Source organism: Uloborus diversus, chromosome 2, assembly GCF_026930045.1.
Source record: "Uloborus diversus isolate 005 chromosome 2, Udiv.v.3.1, whole genome shotgun sequence".
NCBI classification, from domain to species: Eukaryota; Metazoa; Arthropoda; class Arachnida; order Araneae; family Uloboridae; genus Uloborus; species Uloborus diversus.
The window spans coordinates 45383000-45405600 of NC_072732.1; the positions used below are offsets into that span (position 1 = coordinate 45383000).

The following is a 22601-nucleotide window of genomic DNA, read 5'->3' on the forward strand; positions in this document are numbered from 1 at the left end:
TACCTCCATTAAAAAAGTTGCTAGGGTGCGAATGGGTGGTAATTTATCGTCTTCTCTGACACTTGAGTACTTTGCTTCATTACCTCTAATTCTCTGTTAACACTCACTTTATAACTTTTTGCATTATAACAATAAGCAAAAAATTGACACAATAAAAAACCGTGGTAAAGAAATAAATGATTATTTTTCGCCTTCTCTCACACATAACTACTTAAGATAAATAAATACCTTTGTATTAAAAAGTTAAAATAAGAAATAACAGCGTCAAAAGCACAAATTGCATATTACTGCAAACACGTGTTTCGGCGTTACAAGGAACGCCTTTTTCAATGCAAATGCATTGAAAAAGGCGTTCTTTGTAACATCGAAACACGTGTCTGCAGTAATCTGCAATTTGTGCTTTTTAACGTTATTATTTCTTATTTTACACGAGTACTTTGCTTGATTACCACTAATTCTCTGTTAACACTCACTTTATCTTTTTTTTTGTATTTTATGGACAAAAAAACAACATAAGTAAGAAATAGGCAATTATTTTTCGTCTTCTCTGACCCATAAGTCTTGCTTAATTATCCCTAATTCTCTGTTTTCACTCACTTAGAAACCTTCTTGTATTTTATAGACGAAAAAGCAACATAATGAAGACATGGGTGATTATTTTTCGTCTTCTCTGACTACTTTTCTTGATTTTCTTTTCTTTTATCTGAGTACTTCACTTGATTACCGCTAATTCTCTGTTAACACTCACTTTACAACTTTTTTTTTCTGACAACAAAGCAACATAACAAAAAAAAAGCACTATACAGGGGCCGCCGCTTATATGTATCACGTTTCTCTAAACAGTTTTGATTCCATAAAGCAGCTCATTCAATAAAGCGGCTAATTCAGTAAAGCTGGATTTTGTTATGTTTTAGACTATTTGATTCATTCAAGCTGTTGATTCAATTAACTGGCGTCCATTGTAGTTGGGATAAACCTAACTTTGCAGCGTCGTAATGCAGTGATTAGAAGCTGTGTAGTCTTCACAACAGGGCTATGGAGTCGAAGTCGAAGAGTCGGAGTCGAACTGATTTTGAGGTAAAGGAGTCGGAGTCGAAGTCGTTAGAAAACATGCCGAATCCGACTCCGGGCTTCTTTTTTACTTTCATTTTCACTGACTCTCCTTGCATTTTTTAAAAACTGACTACCAATTGATTCGATTTTATGTATAAAAAACTACTAATAAGAAAATAACTACGATTATGGCAATCAGCTAGCTTGAGTGCTTGCCGAACTTTCTGTAGCCGTCCCCTAATTTTCTTGCTTTTTAACTTAACAAATAGCAACTGTCAGCAAACGGTTTTGTTGCCTAACATTTTCAAGTAATCTCTTTCAAATAAAAGTAGAAATATAGTGGTTTGTTCTATCTCAGTTATAAAAGAGTTAAAGGAAAGTAACTATTTAGAAAATCGAGGCCCGTAGCTCCTGTGGAAATTTTTAAGCGTGTCCGGCAAATTCAAATAAGTTCAGGCGTGAAAGCACGAATCTAAAAGATCCGATGAAATAATCTAATGTTTTTTTTTAATTATTATTAAGACCATTTCTATATGCTTAATTCTCCCTAAAAAGTATGGAACAAAATAAGTGTAAGTGATTTCTTGGTTACAACACTCAATAATTGCAGTTAATCTTAAAATCTTCATATTAAGGATAATTTTAAAGCAGACTATAAAATGTAAATTAAAAATTTAGCAAAGAAGAAATACAGGTATAGTAAAAGCTATTCGTACAAATTTGTATACCACCGCATTTTGTGTAAAATTTGCTCCTGACGTATATGTGCCTTACTTTCGTTGAAATTTTTATTAGTGAATATAATTTAAAATATGTTCGGGAAAATTTTCGGAATTAAAGTATTTATATTTTTTACAAACTGAAATTAACTTTGGGAGTCACCTACCAGATGGGTGTCACTCGGGGTAAACCATCCCCTCTCAAGAACTTAGACTTAGAAAAAAAAGCTTTTTCTTTCGAGTTGCAACATTCAAATTTTTTTTTCTGCATACGATTTTATCAATATGTATTTCTTAAACAATAAAAGGGGGCAAATTACAAGTAATCCTTTTAAATTATTGAAAAAAAATGGTATTTTTAAGTCATCTCACTTTTAAACTCGTAACTGTTGGAAAATTTGATTTTTTAAATTGAATTTCTGACGGTTCTTAGGTTTACAATAAAATACAAAATGCGAAATTTTCATGAAAAGGAATTAATATTTCAATCTCTGTGGTTTTTCCCCCTTCCTGAAGGGAGAGAGGGAATTGAAAAAAAAAAAAAAACAATAAAATAAAAAAAATATATGGAGTCGGAGTCGGGCGTTTCAAAATCCAGGAGTCGGGGTCGGAGTCGGCCATTTTCCTTCCGACCCCGCAGCCCTGCTTCACAATGCAACCAGGTTTGCCCTAACTATAGAAATCAGGTCCTAGTCGTCAAAAATGGCGACAATCTGCTTCTTTATTTGCTGAAAATCATATCGTATATCGAGCTACGACAACACGCTCTCGATCATGAGACGTTTATTCTACTGCTCAGGGAACGGTGCCGTGGGAAAATCTGAACTCCCAAATTGCGCTTTGACTTTCGTTCAATGTTTGGAAACAACTGCATCGAACAAATTATGGCCAGCTATTCAAAAACAGTTAAACCAAATACTTTTGAAGCACGTGAAAATAATTAAAAGGATCGAGAGTGAACATTTTCTTGTCACATTTCTCAAGTACTATGTGAGGCTACTGTTCCATCGCTATCTCAACTTTCGACGGAAAGTAAGGAAATAGTTTATATTTTCCTTGGAAGTTTTCCTTCGTCCTTGCATCCTGCGTTTGAAACCACTTGTTTGCTGCGGTTTTATTATCAGCTTGGCTTATTTCCAAAGAAAAATATATTTTGCGTCAGGTAAGAGTTTTACGCATGCCCCTCAAATTAATTCTTTTCCTTTCAGAACACCGGAATTCCGAAAAAGCTTCAGCACTGTTTCTCATAAAAACCGGTAAGCGAAAATCTCAAAAATCATAGAAGGCATGTAAAAGAGATGTATTTTTTACCCCCCCCCCCCCTCTCCACGCCACTGCAGCACCAATTATAATTTTATTAAGCAGGAAAAACTGATATTTGTAAATATACAGGCGAACCAAAAGACCTTTTAATTTTCTATTACGGGCAAAGCCGTGCGGGTACTACTAGTATTAAAAAAAAAAAAAGAACAGGTTCAAAAATGTCCTGTCTGCAGCTTTGCATATAAAACTAGCAAATTTCACCAACAGAATGACTAACACGGAATGCGTTAAGAGTTGGAATATTTTAGTGACTAGTTTTCGATCTCCATGCCATCGAACTGGTTGACTTTGCCTACAAAACCCCACCTAGTGGATATTTTTGAATTAAACTGCTTTGAAAATTCTTTGAGCGCATTTCGTATCGAGATCATACGCCAAATTTGGTGATTATCTGCTGACCCGCTTTGCTGCAGGATGCTGTTTATAGGGATAGTTGATAACCACTCAGTATTTACATTGTACAAGTCAGCATTACATATTCAGAAAGTACAGTTGAACTCTTTTCTAGCAGAAAGCCATAGTGTGGCTCTATCAACTAGATGCTTGATCTTGGACGAGCTCATTTGTATCTGCGTTGAAAAATGAGAAATTCCTACATTTCACAGCTGCAATAACCGTAATTGCAACGAGCCCGATTTTCTACACCCTTATTTCAACGAATGGAATTGTTTAGGCCTGTGTGGATTGTAACTCCAACTTAACAGAGCCACACTATACCAAGAGCTGAGCGATGCCCCCGCTGCTATCATACGTTTGTGTGCGTAAAGCCCTGGTTTCCTAGGAGCGAAATAGCCGATCTTCGGCGTTGCTCCTCGCCAAGGGGAGAACTTGATTTTTCTGCGCATGCACGCCCGAGCTAAATCGACGTCGTGAATGGCCACGCCGGAATCATTAGACTTTGATTCCAGCTCTTGCCAAGGGTGTATTTCTCTACTTCTACTGCATTTCTCCATCCATCGTGTACTATCTATAACGCTAGACGTACACTATTAAATGAATTCTTGTAGGCCAAGCAGGCAAATCTGATACACATCTTGTCCAAGATTTGAATCGTTGAGTGCAAGGGTTCGTGAAATATTCATCTTATTTTAATCAAATAATGGTCCAGTTATATAAGGAGACTTGGCGAATAAATTTTGTACACATTTCTTAGTATGAAAATTAAGGTCTTTGGTCGAAATAATTAAGAGTGTTATGGATGAAACACGAAAACATTAAATGCTTATGCACAAAAACCAAACGAAAAAAGTACGGAGTTTAATAATGAATCGTAGTTGATTTGCGACAAATTCGAGGCTCACTAATAGCCCTAATAATTTTAATTACTTTTCTACCTTGGTTTTGAAAGAAACGCTGCTTACTTAGCTTATTGGCACAGTCAATCATTTATTTTGATCGTACGTAATCGTCAACAATCATCAAGACAGTCAAATTCTACTCAGAGGTTTGAACTCAACATTCTTGGATCTCGATTCGCTACTATGTACTCCACATAAGTATTCCTTCCCCTTTCCCAGTCTTATCCCGGTAGCAGAATCTTTTCCAGCAGTCTGCAAGGTTTAAGTAGCATTAGATCAGTCGTAACTTATTATAAACCATCACCAAGGAATGTCTGAAAATAAAATGCTGAATTTGAAGATGACGAGTGAAACATAGCCTTAAAAAGATTTAAATTAAAAATGGAGTGCTGGAGCTCAGGCAGCTGCTGGAGCAAATGCTACTGACCTTTCAACCACTGACGATTCCTTTTACAGGTTTTTGTGCTTACTTTTTCTTTTTGCTTCATCCTGAATTGTATTTTCTACTTTTAGGTTCTACAGACCCTTGCAGAAAGTGATAAATTTCCTATACAGAAATAGTCTGCAAACATTCTCAAGAATCTGCGATGTGCGTCGGAGCGCCGAGCTATTCCTGCTGTCCCCCGAGAGTTGAATAGAAAATAAAAGTTCTCCTAGCACACGACTGTTACAAAACATTGCAAGCGAAATTGTGCTTTGAGGGTGTCCGTAAATAATTTCACAGTCTTCAACTTATTTGACGCCCTCCGTCTCGTTGCCACGAAGCGTCAAATTTCACCTAACCCCTCTTTTCGTGTCACATAACACGCTTTATCAACATGGGGGAAGGGGTTATAAATTTTTATTTCAAACAAACTGTGTAGTGTCACACTTGTTACCCAGGGGTACCCACCTAGAGAGGGCCATAGCACCGACTGCGTCATTAAAATTTTTAGGGGGAGGGGCGTGCATATTTTCTCTTTTCTGTCTTTTCAATATTGGGGGGGGGCGCCATTGCTCTTGAGGGGGGGGGGGGGGTTCAACCCTCCCCCGGGAAATTCATAATTTCACGAACCCACCTTCAACCCTCAAAGCGTGACAATTGTTTATGACGGTCCCATTCATTGCGTTTTTTTGAGGGCAAAGAAATTCCAAATGTCAGTGTGACTCACGAAGGATCATAGACATCCTGAAAACTCCCGATTGCGAACCATACACCTCTAGGTTTTCGCAGGAGCACAATCGCCACTGTTAAAATATTACAAGAAAAAGAGCGAATTTTAACCCATTAGAAAAATATGAAGACAAACTCTGACTCTATTTCTACACATAAAAAAACTAATTTGAATTTTGCTGATAAATTATAAAAAAGTACTGTCCTATCCTATCTAAAGACACCTACAGTCTTAATTTTTTTTTTTAAGATTTAAAATCCTCTGAATAAAATCCTACCGGATATCCACGATTTTACCACTTTTATACATAACTAGAAAGCCGCCCGTCAGGGTACGACGGGTGAAAATTGCTTCTACATTTGAACGAAGCCATAGCATGTTTGTTGACATTTTGATGGATTAAATTTTAACTTTCATTCCTGTGGATTAACCCTAAACTCCAGTAGGTAGCACTCACTGTTGACCATTTTTTCGTTTCTTCATTCCCCTGAAATGACAGTTTTACCAGTAAAACAGTTAAGTTACCGGATCGAGTTCAGCCTTGTCACTATAAAGTCTCTACCTGCATATTAAACATTACTAAAACATATAATCAAATTATCACGTCGTGGCACGAGTTTCATTGTTGAGACACCCGGGTTACTCGATTATCAGCTATTATTTATATCAGGATTTAGCGTCGCATTTCTTCCGTAGCGCTATGCGGGGCTTTTACCTAGAGCCGATTTAATTCCCAGGTTAAAAAGCATTTTCTGCTGTGTTCACTATTCAACATCTTTGGTGTGAATGCTTCCAAACATGAACATATCTGCCACATATCACGTTGCTATCAATCGATGCAGTACATTTCTTTTCTTTTTACTTACATTGTTTTACCTTAATTATAGTATATTATAAAATTGAACTTCTTCCAACACTTTTTAATAAGATATATGCGTTGGAATAAGTCCTAGAAGGAGCAAAGCCAGCGAGTTTTTTCAATAAGTGTTTTCTAAACCATATGTCCTAAATTTTCTAACACGTGAAATTCTACTTTGTGTTTTATAACAATGTAAATTACCGTAGTTGTGCGAGAAATTTATATTACAATGTAAAATATCGTTTCTGGGGCCCCAATGTTTTTTCTACCTAGTTGATATTTTCTTGCACGTACTTCTGCACCACATTTCAAGTACATGATGGATATTAGAAACTAGAATCTTAAAAACATAGATTGTCCCCAAATCCACCACCTGTTCCACTTTAAACTTTACAGATTTTTCTTCCGAATATCAGGGGTGTCCAGCCCCCTAAAAATCGCAAAGACCACCTGCCCTCAAAAAAAAAGAGAAAACTACCCCTAAAAACACCCCCTCTAAAAATTTCAATGGCGCAGTTTGCGCCATTTTGACCCCCTTCCCTCAGGTGAGTACCCCTGTGAATCAGTAATATTTCTCGGTGCCTCCCCAGTTCCGCCGACATTTGTTCTTCTGTTTTTTAGTTTTAATCATACCTTTTGATATATTAAAGGGGAGGAAAATGTCGGCGAAACTGGGGATAAACTATTTCTCAACACATGTGTGCTACGTAATTAAAAAATAAATTTTAAGATGGGCAAGTTCTATTTAAATTTAACACTTAGAGCATCTTAAAATTTTGCTTTGTATATGTTTCTAAAATTCATTTCAAGTTACTTTGTTCTATCATACAAATCGTCGCCTCTCCCAGAAATAACACTAAGATATCTTACTGTTGCTCTGAGTCGACGAAATAACCTCTACAGAATTAGAGCAAAATGATAAGTTAACTTATGCAAATTTGCATGAAACAGCAGACACGTGCTTCGGGGTTTCAAGGAACTTCTTTTCAACGCAAAAATGTTAACTTTTGAATGTAAAGATATCCGTTAAAGGAACAAGAATGAACAGTAGATAGCTTGTCTGCAAATTTGTGCCTTCTTATGTTGTTTTGTTTTCCTTTACAAGCACAAAAGGTAATCATTCAATTTCCCTGTCGTATAGCTTAAGGGGAGTCAGTACCCTGTATATGCGTAATGTAAATTGCTAAACTTTATGTACCTTTTTCTCAAAAAGTTAATGATAGAAACTTACACTTTTCTGTGTTTTCAAGTGATATCTAAGAGCCTAATGAAGTGAAATTTTAACGAAATTCTTTTTAATTCATAATTTATTCAATTTTGACTACTTTTTAAATGAAAAAAAGCACTGTTTTTGGTCATTAAAACAAGCCGTTTGCGAAAAAGTAAGCGCCAAAAAAAATTCAGTATGATTATACGATTTTTGTTTAGAATACGAATTTTGTTTTATAAAACGTCAGTATAATTATGAACATTAAAATGTGGAGAAAATTTCCAAGTAATATGTTAAGTAGTTTTCTAGAAAAAGGAACACGAGTTTTTAGTTTTAGTTAAAATGTCAAAATGCGGGTTAGTATCTATGAAACACCTATAAGTGAATACTTGAAGAAACAAGAAATTTAACTTATTTCATTATAAAGTTGTCTTTTTTGTGTGTGTTTCAGACAGTTTGTCAAGACACGCGCTATCGTCAATGTGACATCGTCAGATAAAAGACTAGTGATAAAAGACTAGTTACAATAAAGACAGTACCACGACCGTAGATGTAATATTAACTAGGCGTAGATGTAATATTAACCAGGTGGGTTGATCCAGGTTTTTATTTAGGTCAGCATTTTGCGAAAAAAAGTTTGAGAACTTTTTTTTTTGTCAAAAGAACTATTCTCTTGGTCATTTTTTTAAAAATATATATGTATTAAAAAGTATGTCATATTGTACACACAGTATGTTTAGCAATCGCAAATCCAATCTGAAACCCCTTTGGCCTTAATTTTTTAATTACATTGCAAACGTGAATGAGAAACCATTGCCATGAAAAAAAAAAACATTGAGTAAAGAAAAATCTTAAAATAATACACCGCAACAGCTCTTTTTCAGAAATGAAAATAATTACAGTTTAATGGAAGATCTGATAATGAAATACAAACAAATTTCAACACAAAATATACTGAAACATTAACACACAATCGGAGAATAATTTTACACAAAATTTTAAACAGATTGTGCGCTGCATTCAGAAATACATCACACTACAGGACCCCTACTCTCTTATCCGATTCACTTCACTCCGCGTGAATCAGCATCTTGGTTCACTCGGTAACAAAAACTTCATCTTTGTTAACTTCAATTCTGAAAGGGACATTATATTAAGGCACCGATTCACGCGGAGTGAAGTGACTGACCAAGTGAAGCGAGATTAGGGACTCAGAGCTATAAAAAGGACATGCATTCAGAAAGACACCACATCACACGGTTCCTGATCTCGTTCACTCCACGAGAACCAGTGTCTATTCATTTGATTTAAAACTAAAATAAAACACTACTACTTTCACTTGGAAAGTCTTTGAAAGAGATCTATCACATTTCAACACCTAGTTCACTTGTTAGGTTAAGATGCTGATTTACACGGAGTGAAATGAATCGAGATTAGGGACTCTGAGCTATAAAAAGGACATGCATTCAGAAACACACCACACCACACGATTCCTAATCTCGCTTCACTCTATACGATTCACTTCACTTTGCGTGAACCAGCGTCTCTGTTCATTTGGTTTAAAAATAAAATAAAACACTACTTTCTAAGTAAAGTAGTGAAAAAGATCTTTCACACATCAGCGCTTAATTAACTTATGTTAAGGTGCTGATTTACACCGAGTGAAGTGAATCGAGATTAGGGACCCTGAGCTATAAAAAGGACCTGCATTCAGAAGTACATCACACTACAGAGCTATAAAAAGGACCAATGACAAGGGAAGCAACTATACATCAAAAGCTTCCACCCGACTTTGTAACATGCAGGAAATTTACTCCGTCAAATTCTACCAGCGTTAGCTTGATTATCCAAAAAGCATTTAATCTTAAGGCTATGAAATGTCCTAACGATAGCCTATAATTAAATGGCTATTTCGTATAGGTGGGATGTGGTATTGGGAAAAAGTGTTTAATACAAATCATTCTCTCAAACTAGATTTTGTCAGAACATAAGTTACCTGCAATTTAAAGGTTCAGTTGGACCTCTATACTGCTAATGTTTAACTTAAAAAAGCAAACCTATTCCTAAGAAGCAACTCTAATATTGAATGAATGAAGTGTATACAAGTGATATCATTCTCGATGTTACGAAACTTTTCTAAAAAACAACTTGCGATTAGCTTCTGCAACAATCAGTACTTAGAAAATTCAGTTTGATTTCACTGCGGTATCTCGGCTGCATCTAAACAACCTTTACTTTGATAGAGACCATAAGGAAGTTTGAAGACTGCTGATTTGCTAACAGTTAAAAATGTCATCAATTTCGTTATACCTTGTTTTGCATGCTCTAATTATTGTTTAATTTTGAAACACTGTCTAATAATCATAATTCAAAGAGGGGAGGGGAGCAAAAGCACCCAAACGTGAATTCAGAACTCTGAAGAGCGAAGTTTGTTCACATCTGTTTGATGGGATAAAAACACGGATGACGCATCTACTTCGATGACCAATCAGGAGTTCCCAATCTATTACAAGGTCCCTAGCTGAGTAAAGATTGTTTATATGCCTCTCGGTCTGTGCACACAAGGCCGGTGCAAAGGGTTGCCTTCCAACAGGAAATTTAACATGCAGTTTTCACTTATGTTTAAAACTGATTGATTGAAGAAACGAAAATAGTTTTCAAATTAAAATTCATCTCTATTTAATAAACTATTGAAAGACTTTTTACAGAAAAAAGATCGCAAAATAGAGGTCCGACTGAATAATTTTTCAGACATGAAAGGAACAAATGTCGATGTATTTTCAATATTGAAACATATGCATTTGTCCATTTGTTCAAAAAACTGAGCAAATTTTATGCGTTCAAACTTAAACAGATAAATGACAATAATTCTGAAAACTTACATACCATGTGTGGCATCAGGCATGCAGCACATTGGCAATACAGATTACAAGTAAATTTTCCATACATTTAAATATCCAGTTAATTACTGTCTCAAAGCCAAAAATTTTAATACATTTTCTACTACTCAGTTTTAATTGGTACCTTTTCATGGATCAACAAGCAAACTACTTTTTGTCCGCAGTGTGAGAACTACACTGTTAAAACCTAGTTAAGATACAATTTAAATATTAAAACAAATAAACAATCTATACTGCTTAAATCGATGAATATTTAAACTTAACTTTAAAAAAAAGTAAAGTATCTTAAAAAACTAGATTATATTAAAGCTAAAACGTAAGGAATTTGTAACGAATATTATTATTATTTCAGACGAAATTTAAGAATTAAGAACTCGTTGCTTGCTTTTATGTTACAGATTTAAATATATATACATACACATAATGTCAATGTTTTTCGATAAAAATGATTGTATCTTTCAAATTAAAATGTGATGCGAAATTCTATTAAAAATGTATCCAAATACTGTGTAAACTAAAAATTTACCAATGTCAAAATCAGTTTGAGGAGAAAATTACCACTTGTTGATACAAATGTAAAGGAAAAAATAATTACAACTAATTATACAGGGTGCTGAAGAAACTTTAATATTTGAAGAACAAAAGATACACATTGTAATTTTCAACATTTAAAGTTTAGCATTTGGGCTCTTCTTTTTGGTGCACTTGGGGAAGTTGGTCACAAAAAGGGGGGGGGGGGGAAATTCTTAAAAAGTTAAATCCAATGTATATCTTGTTGACCTTAAAAAAATATTTTGATAAAAACAGTTTAAGATTTTCTAAACACCCTGTATACTGTTCTAAGTTTAAAAAAAAAACGTAAACAAATCAATCAACAAATAAAGGAATAACAGTATTGCAAACAATAAAAAAAATTCAACTTTTCGAGAAAACCACGAATCAACCACGCTTTACAAAAAGAAAATTCAACATTACTGTCATTACTCATTAAATAATTTATCTATTTCGAACAAAATCAATTTGAAGCAAACTAAAGTTTAATCTTCTTTCAAATTGTATTCTTAAAATCGTAAAATTTCTAATCTTCAAAGCTTGTCTAATATTTAACAAACGCACATGCAGAAATTTGATACTTCTTTTAATATTAGTATCTAGTTATTCGAATATAATAGAATTTGTTGATTTCTGAAGTTGTTTTTGGAATGTGCAAAACTTTTTAACTTATCTTTATTTGTGTGCAAAATTTGAAGCTGTCAATACCTGAGTATAAAATACAAAGCTAATTTAAAAAATTCTTAAAACTTGAACAATTTAAAGCATCTTGTTCAAAAAACAGTTAAAAATGAAGAAAAACCTTCAAAAATACTAAGCCAAATGCTCATTGAATAATAAACAATCACAGAGGCTAATAGAACAGTCACTTCTCTTGGCAGCTTGCAATAGTTACGAACGAACACTGAAGACCTAAACAATGATCTCTAGAAACATCATGAGATATTTACTTCGAGGTGAAAAACTTTATTTTGTCCTAAGTGTTATTTTTTCAACTTAAACTAGAGTAGCATTAGTCTAATTTTTTGGCCTTGATGGATAAAGGCGGCGAGAGATAAGTGTTGTAGAAGAACCGCGCGAACAGCACAAAGTATGAAAAGTACATGAGCAAAGCGTAATTGGCAATGTTGTCTGGCAGTTGGCAAAACTCGCCATTCCGCCTGGTCAAGTAGCCGAAGTAGCTGACGAAGCAACCTGCCACCATTTGCAGTATCTGTGAAGTTGTGATTAGTATGGCTACAAACCGAGGCATCTTGATCCGCATGGCCCTCATGGCGTAGTAGGTGTACATCATGGAATGGGCGAAGTAATTCATGACGACAAACCACCTGGCGGGGGCGATGTGCTCCGTGTAGCTGTACCACGTGAACAGCAACACGGTGATGTGATGATACCAATGAAGAAATATCAGCTGCTGCTTGCGGAGGACAATAAATACGGTATCTCCCAGCTCAGGAACTTTAGATAGGGTAAACATCCATGTCCAGAAGCCGCTGACTTTTACTTCTTCGATGAAACTAGGATTACAGACAGAATGGGTGAAACCAAATTCTTTAAGCACATGAGCCAATTCCGGAAGGGTCCTACACAATCCGAAAATGGAAAAGGCTGCTAAGAACACATTCCATGCGGCTAAAGTCCTTCGAAGTTCAAACCTGGGTCTTGATTGCATGTAAGCTTGACCACCGAAGATCATTAACATGTATAAACCTATATAATAAAAAGCCTGATGCCAGTGTTGAATCATCCACTCCCGTTTCAAGCTTTTGTCGAAATTCCTCTCGAAAGCAAAGACTATGGAATAATTGGGAGACGTTGGCGATTCCCGTAGATCGCTAATCAGCGATGGCATATTCATCTTGAACTGCTGCTTCCTAGTCAACCTAAAATAGATACAAGATATCACATTAGTAAAAGAAACCTATAATTAGTAAAATGCATTTTAGCAATAAAAGAACTCAACATGAACAAAAATGATGCTAATTTTTAATTTCTAGACAAACAAAATAGGTTCCTCAACATTGCATAAAACTAATTAGAAACATTCTGACATAACACTGCAATTTACTACCATTGCATACAAGAGAGTAGGTGATTTTATGGCAAAAACCTTTCAACCAGCGGACTTTTCTATTTACAAAGGAAAATAGAACCACGTTCTATTCTAACCATTTACTTACAGATTACCTTCAGAAGTATGCGCTTACTTTCTATTTGATTTCTGTGGCTGAGAAAATTAACAATTTTCTAAACGACTACAATACCAGTAATCATTCACTTATTCATCGCCATAAGATAGGATACTGAGCAAAAAACGACGCACAGATGAGAGTTTTACTTTTTAATGAATGCATATTTTAGATCAAACCCATTTTTACAGCCATTTACCTTTGTTCTTCAAAATTACTTCAATGTTGCTTCTGGGATTTAAAACTGAACAGGAGTTTTCGTTACGTTGTGGCTTTTACTCTTGACAGTTATAGCTTACATTTTAAATAAATTCAGTCATTCATTTTTATTTCTTGATCATTTTTGGTTACTGTAACTTATTAGCCTAATTGATTCAAGCCTGAAAAATAAGTGTACCACGTTGGGCAAATGCAAACAAACCCAAGGCAGACAAGTTCAAAAAAAAAAAAAAAAAATCCACACGCTGGATTAAAAGTTGCAGTTCCTATTGAAAGGGACTTGCAACGCAGGATACGGCGAAAAGTATAACGAATAATCTTGAGAAAGTTTCACATGCATTTCTATCTTGATTCCCTTCTTGGTAGATATTTTTTTTTTCCTGCTTCGCCCAGAATATTTTTGAAAACATAGAAGAAAGGGGGGGGGGGCTTAAATAATATTTACTGGTGCACAAGTGAGAGTCGGAATCAATGACGCATAAATAAATTGAACAACATTAATTTCTCTGCACTTATAGCTTAATCCGGATTCTTGAAAGTCGACCTGTGACTGACTGAGACGCGAAATAATTAACATTGATGTCAAATTTTGTGAAAATTGCATTAATATATTTTATATAAATGGATAGGACATTTGTGTCTATATGGTTCATAAGAGATGAAAAGTTACAACTATTTCTTAATCTAATTAATTTATTGTTACACTCAAAAATTTTACGATTGTTGAAGTATTCAGAGCTGAAGTGGATTAAGTTTACGAACGACTTTGATTCACTTTAACTCTGAGTGCCCCTTTTAACACAAATCACTTGAAGCTCTTATTATACACTGAAAAACAATTATATCAGTTTCAGCGAAAAATATTTTCAGTCTCGAGTTGATTGCCTTTGTATTGTTTAAATTCCATTGTAACGAAATTCCCGTAACAACGAACAAAATTTGAGGTCCCATGAAGTTCGTTGTTCAGGGATAAGTTGTTAGGTGGATCAAATCGATCATGGACTTGATCCACTTTAGCTACGAACGACTTAGTCGTGACATGCGAGTTCAATTAAAAAGTGAACGTGAACTCAAGTAAAGCTTGAGGGCATGAATGCAGATGCAAAAAAACAGTATATTTTTTAAACAATTCATTTTTTTTCTTGCTGATTATAAGATTTTGATGTCGTAACAGGCAAAACAATATCATTAAAAATATTTGTATTCGATAAGTCATAAAAGAAATTTTGAACTTAGAGGAGCAAATTTATCGCCAACCCAAAACCTCTTTAATTCTCTCAAATTCACTAATATATCAGAATCACAAAAATTTAATACAGATAAAACGACATTAAATACGTATCTATTTTTTTCATACTAAAAACAACCAAACGTTTTGCCTTTCACCGAACCGGAAGCTGGTCAGTTCTGCCCTAAAGCAACTCATCAGGTTCTTCGACGTATTCTATTTAGGCCAACAAAAGGTTTTTTCAAGTTGAAAACGTTGAACTATCAATTATGGAAGTAGATTCTTCCGGATGTTGAAAGTGAAAGTTAAACTGTGTGGACAAGGTGTTCCAATTCATTGGCATTCGCTGCAGCTAGCGATAAGTTGCACTTAAAAAGTTGCTAACAATGTAGTTAATGCAGTAATACGTAATCGGTATTGCGAATTGTCTTAACTGTAATTAAAATTACAGACTCGATATTCTATTGTTTCAGCTTTAACAAAAAAACAGTGGCGCAGCGAAGGGGGATTTTGGGGGTGAAAACATCCCCCAGAGGCATTGGTTTTAACATAAATGCAAATTCTAATACAGTAGTTTATGCATATGAAAGGGCTGTTTTGATGGGAAAAACCCCCTTTCAGAAGGTATTTGATTACAAAAAACCCACCCAGAAGGTATTTTTGATCGAAAAACCTCACCCAGAATGTATTTTTAATCAAAAAACCCCACCAAGAAGGTTTTTAATCAAAAAACCCCACCAAGAAGGTATTTTTAATCAAAAAACCCCACCAAGAAGGTATTTTTAATCAAAAAAACCCACAGAGAAGGTATTTCTGGCAACGCTAGTAACATAAGATGTCAATCAGGGGAGAAAAATCACAAAACAGAATATGTGTGCCTCAACTCCCCCCCCCCCCCGCAAAAAACCGTACGCTGTGTCAAGGGACGCATGTTCAGCAATAAGGCCAAAAAAAGAAGTGTAAAATTTCCCATAAATGTTTGGAAAAAGAGCAATTTTATGACTAAAAATTTAAACCTCTTTGCATTTATTTTAAAATCCCAAAACTTCGGTCTATCTTTGTATATAAACCAGCATGAGGCGGAATCTTTCCACGTTGACAGCAGCATGTATTCGTGAATTTAAGTTTTGAAAATTTTATAAAAAAATATTTAAAATTTAGACTAAGAGTAAACCTAAAACTAACGTGCATTAACTTATCAGAATTTTGTCAATCTTTTTTGTTATACAAAAGCTATTAAAACGGGCAGAAAACGTAAACGATATTTTTTTTTAAAAAAAAGGAAAAAAACCATTAACACATATTTTTCCCCTAAAATATTTTTTAAATCATCAAAACCGATCTTTTTTTTCCTTCTGGGGGTTTGTTTCACAATTTCTCTTATTTTTCGGCATAAAAACAGAGCATAGGACTCGCTACTAAAAGTCCCACATCTGAAATTTTTTTTATGTTGTAAAATTTGTTTAAAAAAAGGCTATGAAACAGTCGAAAACTGAATGAATCGGGGGAGGGGAGGGCGACATTTCCAAAAAGTTGGACGTGTAGGGCAAAAACGGTGGTCATATTTGGATTCAAGGGGTTATTTTACATAAGAATCAATAAAGAATTAAATCAGAAGCATTTAAGTTTTTGAGCAATCACGATTGCTTATTGCTTTCATTTGACTGTTTTTGATGTTAGCTGATTTTTCCCACCGCCACCCTCTGCACCATCACCGTGGACAGGCGGGCTCCTCACGCTGCTGCTCCTATAGCGAAAGCCGTCTCCAGGTTGCATCCATGTCCTACACACACGCGCATACATACACAACTACACACACACAAACACACATACATACAGACACATATACACACACAAAACTACCCACACTTTCATGCCTGCACACAGACACCAAACACACATATCCCCCCCCCCCACACACACACACTCGTGATTGCGAAAAACATAATTTGAATTCAAGATGTCAAAATTCAAATGAATTTTTTTTTTTTTTTTTTGCCGCGCAGGGTTATTAAACGTTGTTGAATCTATGTAAATACTACATGGTGAGAGATGAAATGAAGCAATTATAGAAACAATGAGTCATAGCAGATTCCCGATTCATCGGGACAGTCTGAAACAGCTTCGGCCCGGTTAAGCTAATATGTCGCTCTTGCATAAATCCAATTGATGCAAATTATGAAGCAGTTTCTAAAAACGAAACGAAATGTAAATTTGTATTAATGCCCAATTGTAGAGAAAAAAAATTTTTTTTTCAAGGGCGAAATTTTTTTTTTTTTTTATCTAGGTTAATTCCTATATAATAGAAGCTCAATTTACTTTTTTGTTTGGTGATAAGTAAAATTATAATTTGGGGGGGGGGGGGGATGTTTGTGTCTGTTTTCTCTACGAATTCTGCTTTTCAAAATTCCTGTAGTCATTTTTCTCATCAAGTGTGCTACCTTCCTCTTTTTCTAAGTAGCTTGTCTCTGTAGCTTGTTAGTATAGCTTAATAGCTGCAGCATTGATAAGTTCGAACATAAAATTTAATAACTCTACACATAACTTGATTTTAAACATAGTATTTTCAAATCACAGGAAACAAAAGAACTAAATGCCAATTAATTTGAGGTAATCTTGGATAAATAATATATGGATGAAAACAACACCAAAAGCTTCAAAAATGCGATAATCTAAAAAAATGCTTACATGCGGTCACAAGAGCAGATTATAATTAAACCTTTTCACTATATTTTTTAAACACTCAAGCCATCCCAGGCAATCCCCCCCCCCCAGATTGAAAGCCCTTTTTTCGAAATGTAGTAACATTTTGGGGAGCATTACCGGATAATTACAAACTAGGCTTGCCTGACGTCCCGGTTTTCATACGAAATCCAGGCGTCTCAGCCGGTTTACTTTAAGTTTCGGAAAAAGATAAATCTGATTACAAATGACCAAAAAGGTTTGAAAATAATTCAGTGTGAAGGATTATTTCGGATAACTATTTTATCATTTGTAACATTGACTCATAAAATTAAAGCCGGATTAGTTTGAGGATCTTTACAAGATTTGAACTAAAAAATACTATCTAAAAAAGTCCTATAAAATGAAATAGTGTTAAATGTTTTATTCTTCATTTGAAGTGTTTTTTCTAACTGAAATAAATTGCAAAAATTTACATTCAAGAACTGTAATGTTCAAATTTTATCTGGTTATGTCATTTTTACTACCTCTGTTTCATGTTCATAGTTAGTAACCATTTGTTCATAGCACTGAGAATAAACTTTCTACACTTTAAAAATCAGTCACAGGTGTGTACCCTTTTGAATACTAGCAACGCTGGGGGGAAGGGGGGGGGGGGCATTTTGATGTCCCGGATGAATATTTCAGAAATCTGGCAAGCCTAAGCAACCCGGATAACCCGGACCTGGCTGTTGAGAAGATTGAAAATCTTTACTAATAATAAAGCTGAAAGTCTGGATCTCTCTCTGTCGGGATCTCTGACGCGCATAGCGCCTAGACCGTTCGGCCGATTTTCATGAAATTTGGCACAAAGTTAGTTTGTAGCATGGGATGTGCACCTCGAAGCGATTTTTCGAAAATTCGATTTTGTTCTTTTTCTATTCCAATTTTAAAAACATTTTCCCGAGCAAAATTATAAGATGGACGAGTAAATTACCAAGTTATAACGTGGAACCATAACATGGGCAAGTCAATAGGCGAGAAACTCACCATATATTATTTGTAAATATACAGGCGAACCAAAAGACCTTTTAATTTTCTACTACGGGCTAAGCCATGCGGGTACCGCGAGTGTAAAATATGACGGAAGCGGCGAAAAAAATAAATAAATAAAAAGTCCCTCAATCAAACAAAGTGTAAATAAATCAACAATGAAGTATTTGAAACAATGAAAAACCTGCAAGTGCATCCCACTTAGCTTCCCAAATAGAAGGTCACGTAGACATTATCGATTTTGTACGCTAACCCAAAAGCTTAATCTATGTCTAGCTCTCGGACCAGATGCTATCCGATAGCGGAAGAGAAAAACGCCTTAATAGCAGGAGGAAAAATAATCGAATTACATACTTCTTGCTAGTTGGACATAAGACACACGCCAGTTCAATGATCGAGAGATTAAAAAGAGTGAAATCTGCGAGTGTGTGTTGAAGAGAAACTGCATTCAGAACAAGGTCAAAGGAAAACTATTCGCAAGTTATACACGTGAACAGAATTCTTCACTCAACAATGATAAAATATATATAGACTGTTGCTTTACGCTTGTTAATTGAAAAAAATAATAAATAAAAATTTTTCAAGATTACGTCACGTAAATTTAAACGTTTTACAAGGATTACGTCAAAAGCCTACGTAACATTTCTTGTGAGAATCTTCCTTGATAAATTTATATTCGAGTGAAAATTGGGTTTATTTAGTGCAATTTAAAATTAAAAAATGTATGGATAACTAAGAAAATGAAAAGTAAGGGAGTTATCGCAACACTATAAATTCTACGAAATACATTAAAGTAATATAATTTAGGATTTGCGTTAGGAAATGTAATGAATGGTAATTTTGTTTAAGGTCCATATAAGACAGTCTCAAACTTAGTTAAAATCCTCAACATTGTATAAACTTACAGGTGATCTATAAAGGACCACACGTAAAGGCGGCAAAATTTGTTAAACCAAACCCCTATGTGAGATATAAGTCTGTCATTTAAAGGGTTAATTGCCTCATGGATTTAAGAAATTAATTTGTTTACATTCAATGGGCGCTGTTTCTGCCATAATTTACATGGAGTGCATTATTATACCCTTTGCAACTACCCTTTTGCCAGGAAAAATTCGAAATGACGGGTTTGAGTTTTGTTACATCCACTGAGTGATACATTTGAATATACGTTTTGAGAAAAAGCAAACTTTTTACCAACAGCTTGAGATTTATACCTATCCGTCAATATGCTACCTGATAGCCTTTTATACCTTTTGCTTAGGGCAAAAGATATTACCTGATACTAGTCCTGAAATGTGGACCAGAAAGAGACAGTTTGTAAAAATGCCGGGTTGTCTGGAATGGACGCGCAACAGGTGTTTCGCATGGAGTTTTTTCGTCCTGCCAGGGCGGGCCCGAGCCTTTTGGATCTAACTAAAAAGCTAGAATCTACATGTACTCGATCGAAAATATCGAGTGCCAAATTTTTCCAGACTCTACACAAGTGCAAAAATTTTGCAGGTCTTAGCGCACACTTCTCTCCCACTTAGTTTTTTTGACTCTGACCTTCCCGTTTTTCACTTATTCTCCCAAAGAAATCTCTGGGACGAACGCCGAAGCTATCAAAGTGAGCCGTTATTTAAAATTAAAGGGAAAAAAATTATATTAATTTGAATTTTTGACATCTTGAATTCAAATTATGTTTTTCGCAATCACGAGCGCGTGTGTGTTTGTGTAGGCGCATATATGTGGGTGCGTGTATATGTATGTGTGTGTGCGTGTTGTGTATGCAGTGCTGTGTGTGTAGGCGTTCGTATGTTTGTATGTAGGCATATGTGTTTGTGTCCAGGCATGAGTGTATGTGTGCGCAGACGTGTGTGTGTAGGCGTGTGTGTGTATGCGTGTGTGTGCAGGATATGGACGCAACCTGGAGACGGTTTTCGCAAGAGGAGCAGCATCGTGAGGCCGGTCGTCGCGACGGTGGTGCTGGCAGAGGGTGCTGGTGGGAAAATAAAATCCGCGTAGCATAAAAAACAGTCAATTGCAATAAGCAATCGTGATTGCTCAAAAAAAAAAAAAAAAAAAAAGAGCGATAGGTAAACAATTTTAAGTGAACTTACGTTCAAAAAAAGTACTTACTCTAGAACAGTGTTTCCCAACCTTTTTCACATCGCAACCCCCTTTTCATCAACTAAAGATACCGCGACCCCCAATGAGTCCCCAATCTATGGGTCTGCGTCTGAGCAGACTATGTATATTTTATGCTTGAGTTTAATGGTTTTTCGTATTTCTACAATAATTGCAGGAAAAAAAAAAAGATTCTCGATGATGTTAAACATATATTTCTGTACTTCCACAATTCTTGCGTCTTAGTAGTGGCGAATGCAGGATTTGATTTTCTCCAACTTTCATCGAAGTGAATGAAGGCCTTTTCTTTTACAAGGCCGTCGCGAGATCAGATAATTGGGGAGGAGAGCGTTTGAAAGACCCTCAATGGGGGTCGTTTCCAAAATTTTAAAAGTATTTTTTCTGAAAGAGCATGGTTAAAAACATGGGATCCATTTTAAAAATAATTTGACTAAGCTTAATACTTTTTAAAAAATACTTTATTCGGTGCAAGGGCGCCCATACGCAAAATTTTAAGAGTGGGGGGCTCAAAAATTTCCCCCATGGTTTAGCAGAATATTTTTCCCAGGGAAACCGATTTCAGTAAAGATTAGAGATATTAAAATTTGACATTTAATAACTTATTTATTCATGGCTGTAAAAAATAAATTTTTATACATATTTGAAAAGAAAAAAGCACTAAAAGTAAGGAAGTTCTCATTTCTATGAGGGGGGGGGGGAGCGCTTAAGCCCCACTTGCTCCCCTATATGAGCGTCCTTGATTCAATGCGCTTTTATTATTTTTGGACAGTCCGTAATTGTCTAAGGACAGGACAAGTGGTTTTTACCGTCCAAAACTGTCCAAAAGTTAAAGGGTTGTAATCTAATCAATTCGTCATTACTGCAATATTTGTAATGCATAAATATATGTATTAACGAGGTTTAATTAACGAGATACCTCATTAATACATAATTGTGTTTTGTGTATTTAATTTTGGAAATTTTAGGAAATGGTTGATAATTCTTTTTAAAATACAGCTGCTGTAAAAATCTTTTCCCAAAAGAATTTTCTTTCTACAGGAGTCATCTAATTTTTCTTTTCCTTTTAAAAAAATAATATTTGTTGCATATTTCTTTATTCAATGTTTTTTTCTTAATTTGAGCAAAATTAGATTATTTCCAAAATTTGAAATGTATTTTTTCTAAAAGAGCATGTTTAAAAACATAGGGTCTTACCAGTTTAAATAATTTGAAAAAGTTTAATATCTTAAAAAATTATTTTGCGGTGCGCATTCATTTTTTACGCTTCTGTACATGACATCACAATGGTGAAATACCATTTACTAATGCCATTAGCGCAGAGCGCAATATTTTTCTCTTTACTCATATGCAGTGGCAACGATATGGTTGATAGCAAGCATAGAGCGCAATACCTAATAGGGAAGTTTTCGATTTTTCAAAAAAAAATTTTTTTATATGATAGAGTAACATGTATGAACATCATAGGTGAAAAAATTTTTGCGATACGATAAGTAGTTTTTTTTTTAAATTAATTTTTAAAGTTCAAGCGCTTGTGACGTCAAATGGCATAGGAAGTGACGTCATGCGCTCTTCCGATAGGTGAGAAGCCGAAGGTTACGCATTCGACTTCGAAGACGAAACGTAAAAAGCTTATCTCCTCGCATTTAACTCATCGCGTTTCTGGAACATTAAACCTCTCATCCTCTCGGAAATATTCGAATATCATCATTGATGTTACATGAAAAAGATTTAGATTGTGCTTTAACGAATCCGGTCCCCATAGTGTGTTCAAAAGGATTATTGAATTTCTAAAAAATAAAAGTATCAGCGCGCTCAAAATGTCCCTAGCGAAAACAAGGGATCTTCGGCGGAAGGCTGCCCATTCGCGCCCTGTGACGTAGGCTCGTGACGTTTCAGAATAGCGCACTTTTGCGCGTGGATTTTTAAAAATTCAATAAAAATCAACCACGGAGTTTTAAAATTCGGCGATGGTAAATTTTTTAGTTTTGAGGGTCAATTAACAATATCCAAAATATGAACATTTAATATGTTTCAACTTCAGTATTCGCTTCTGTAC

The 22601-nt window shown here is 35.1% G+C and overlaps 1 protein-coding gene across 1 annotated transcript in view; it reads right to left on the bottom strand.

The window, feature by feature from the left end:
- Positions 1-8465: 8465 nt before the first annotated feature.
- The window catches only part of LOC129217006 (elongation of very long chain fatty acids protein 6-like), a 34136-nt gene continuing 20000 nt past the window's right edge, over positions 8466-22601 (bottom strand). The window contains exon 2 of the mRNA XM_054851234.1: positions 8466-12951. Coding sequence (XP_054707209.1) covers positions 12081-12926 — 846 coding nt within the window. The 5' untranslated portion in view covers positions 12927-12951 and the 3' untranslated portion in view covers positions 8466-12080. The remainder of the gene's footprint in view (positions 12952-22601) is intronic.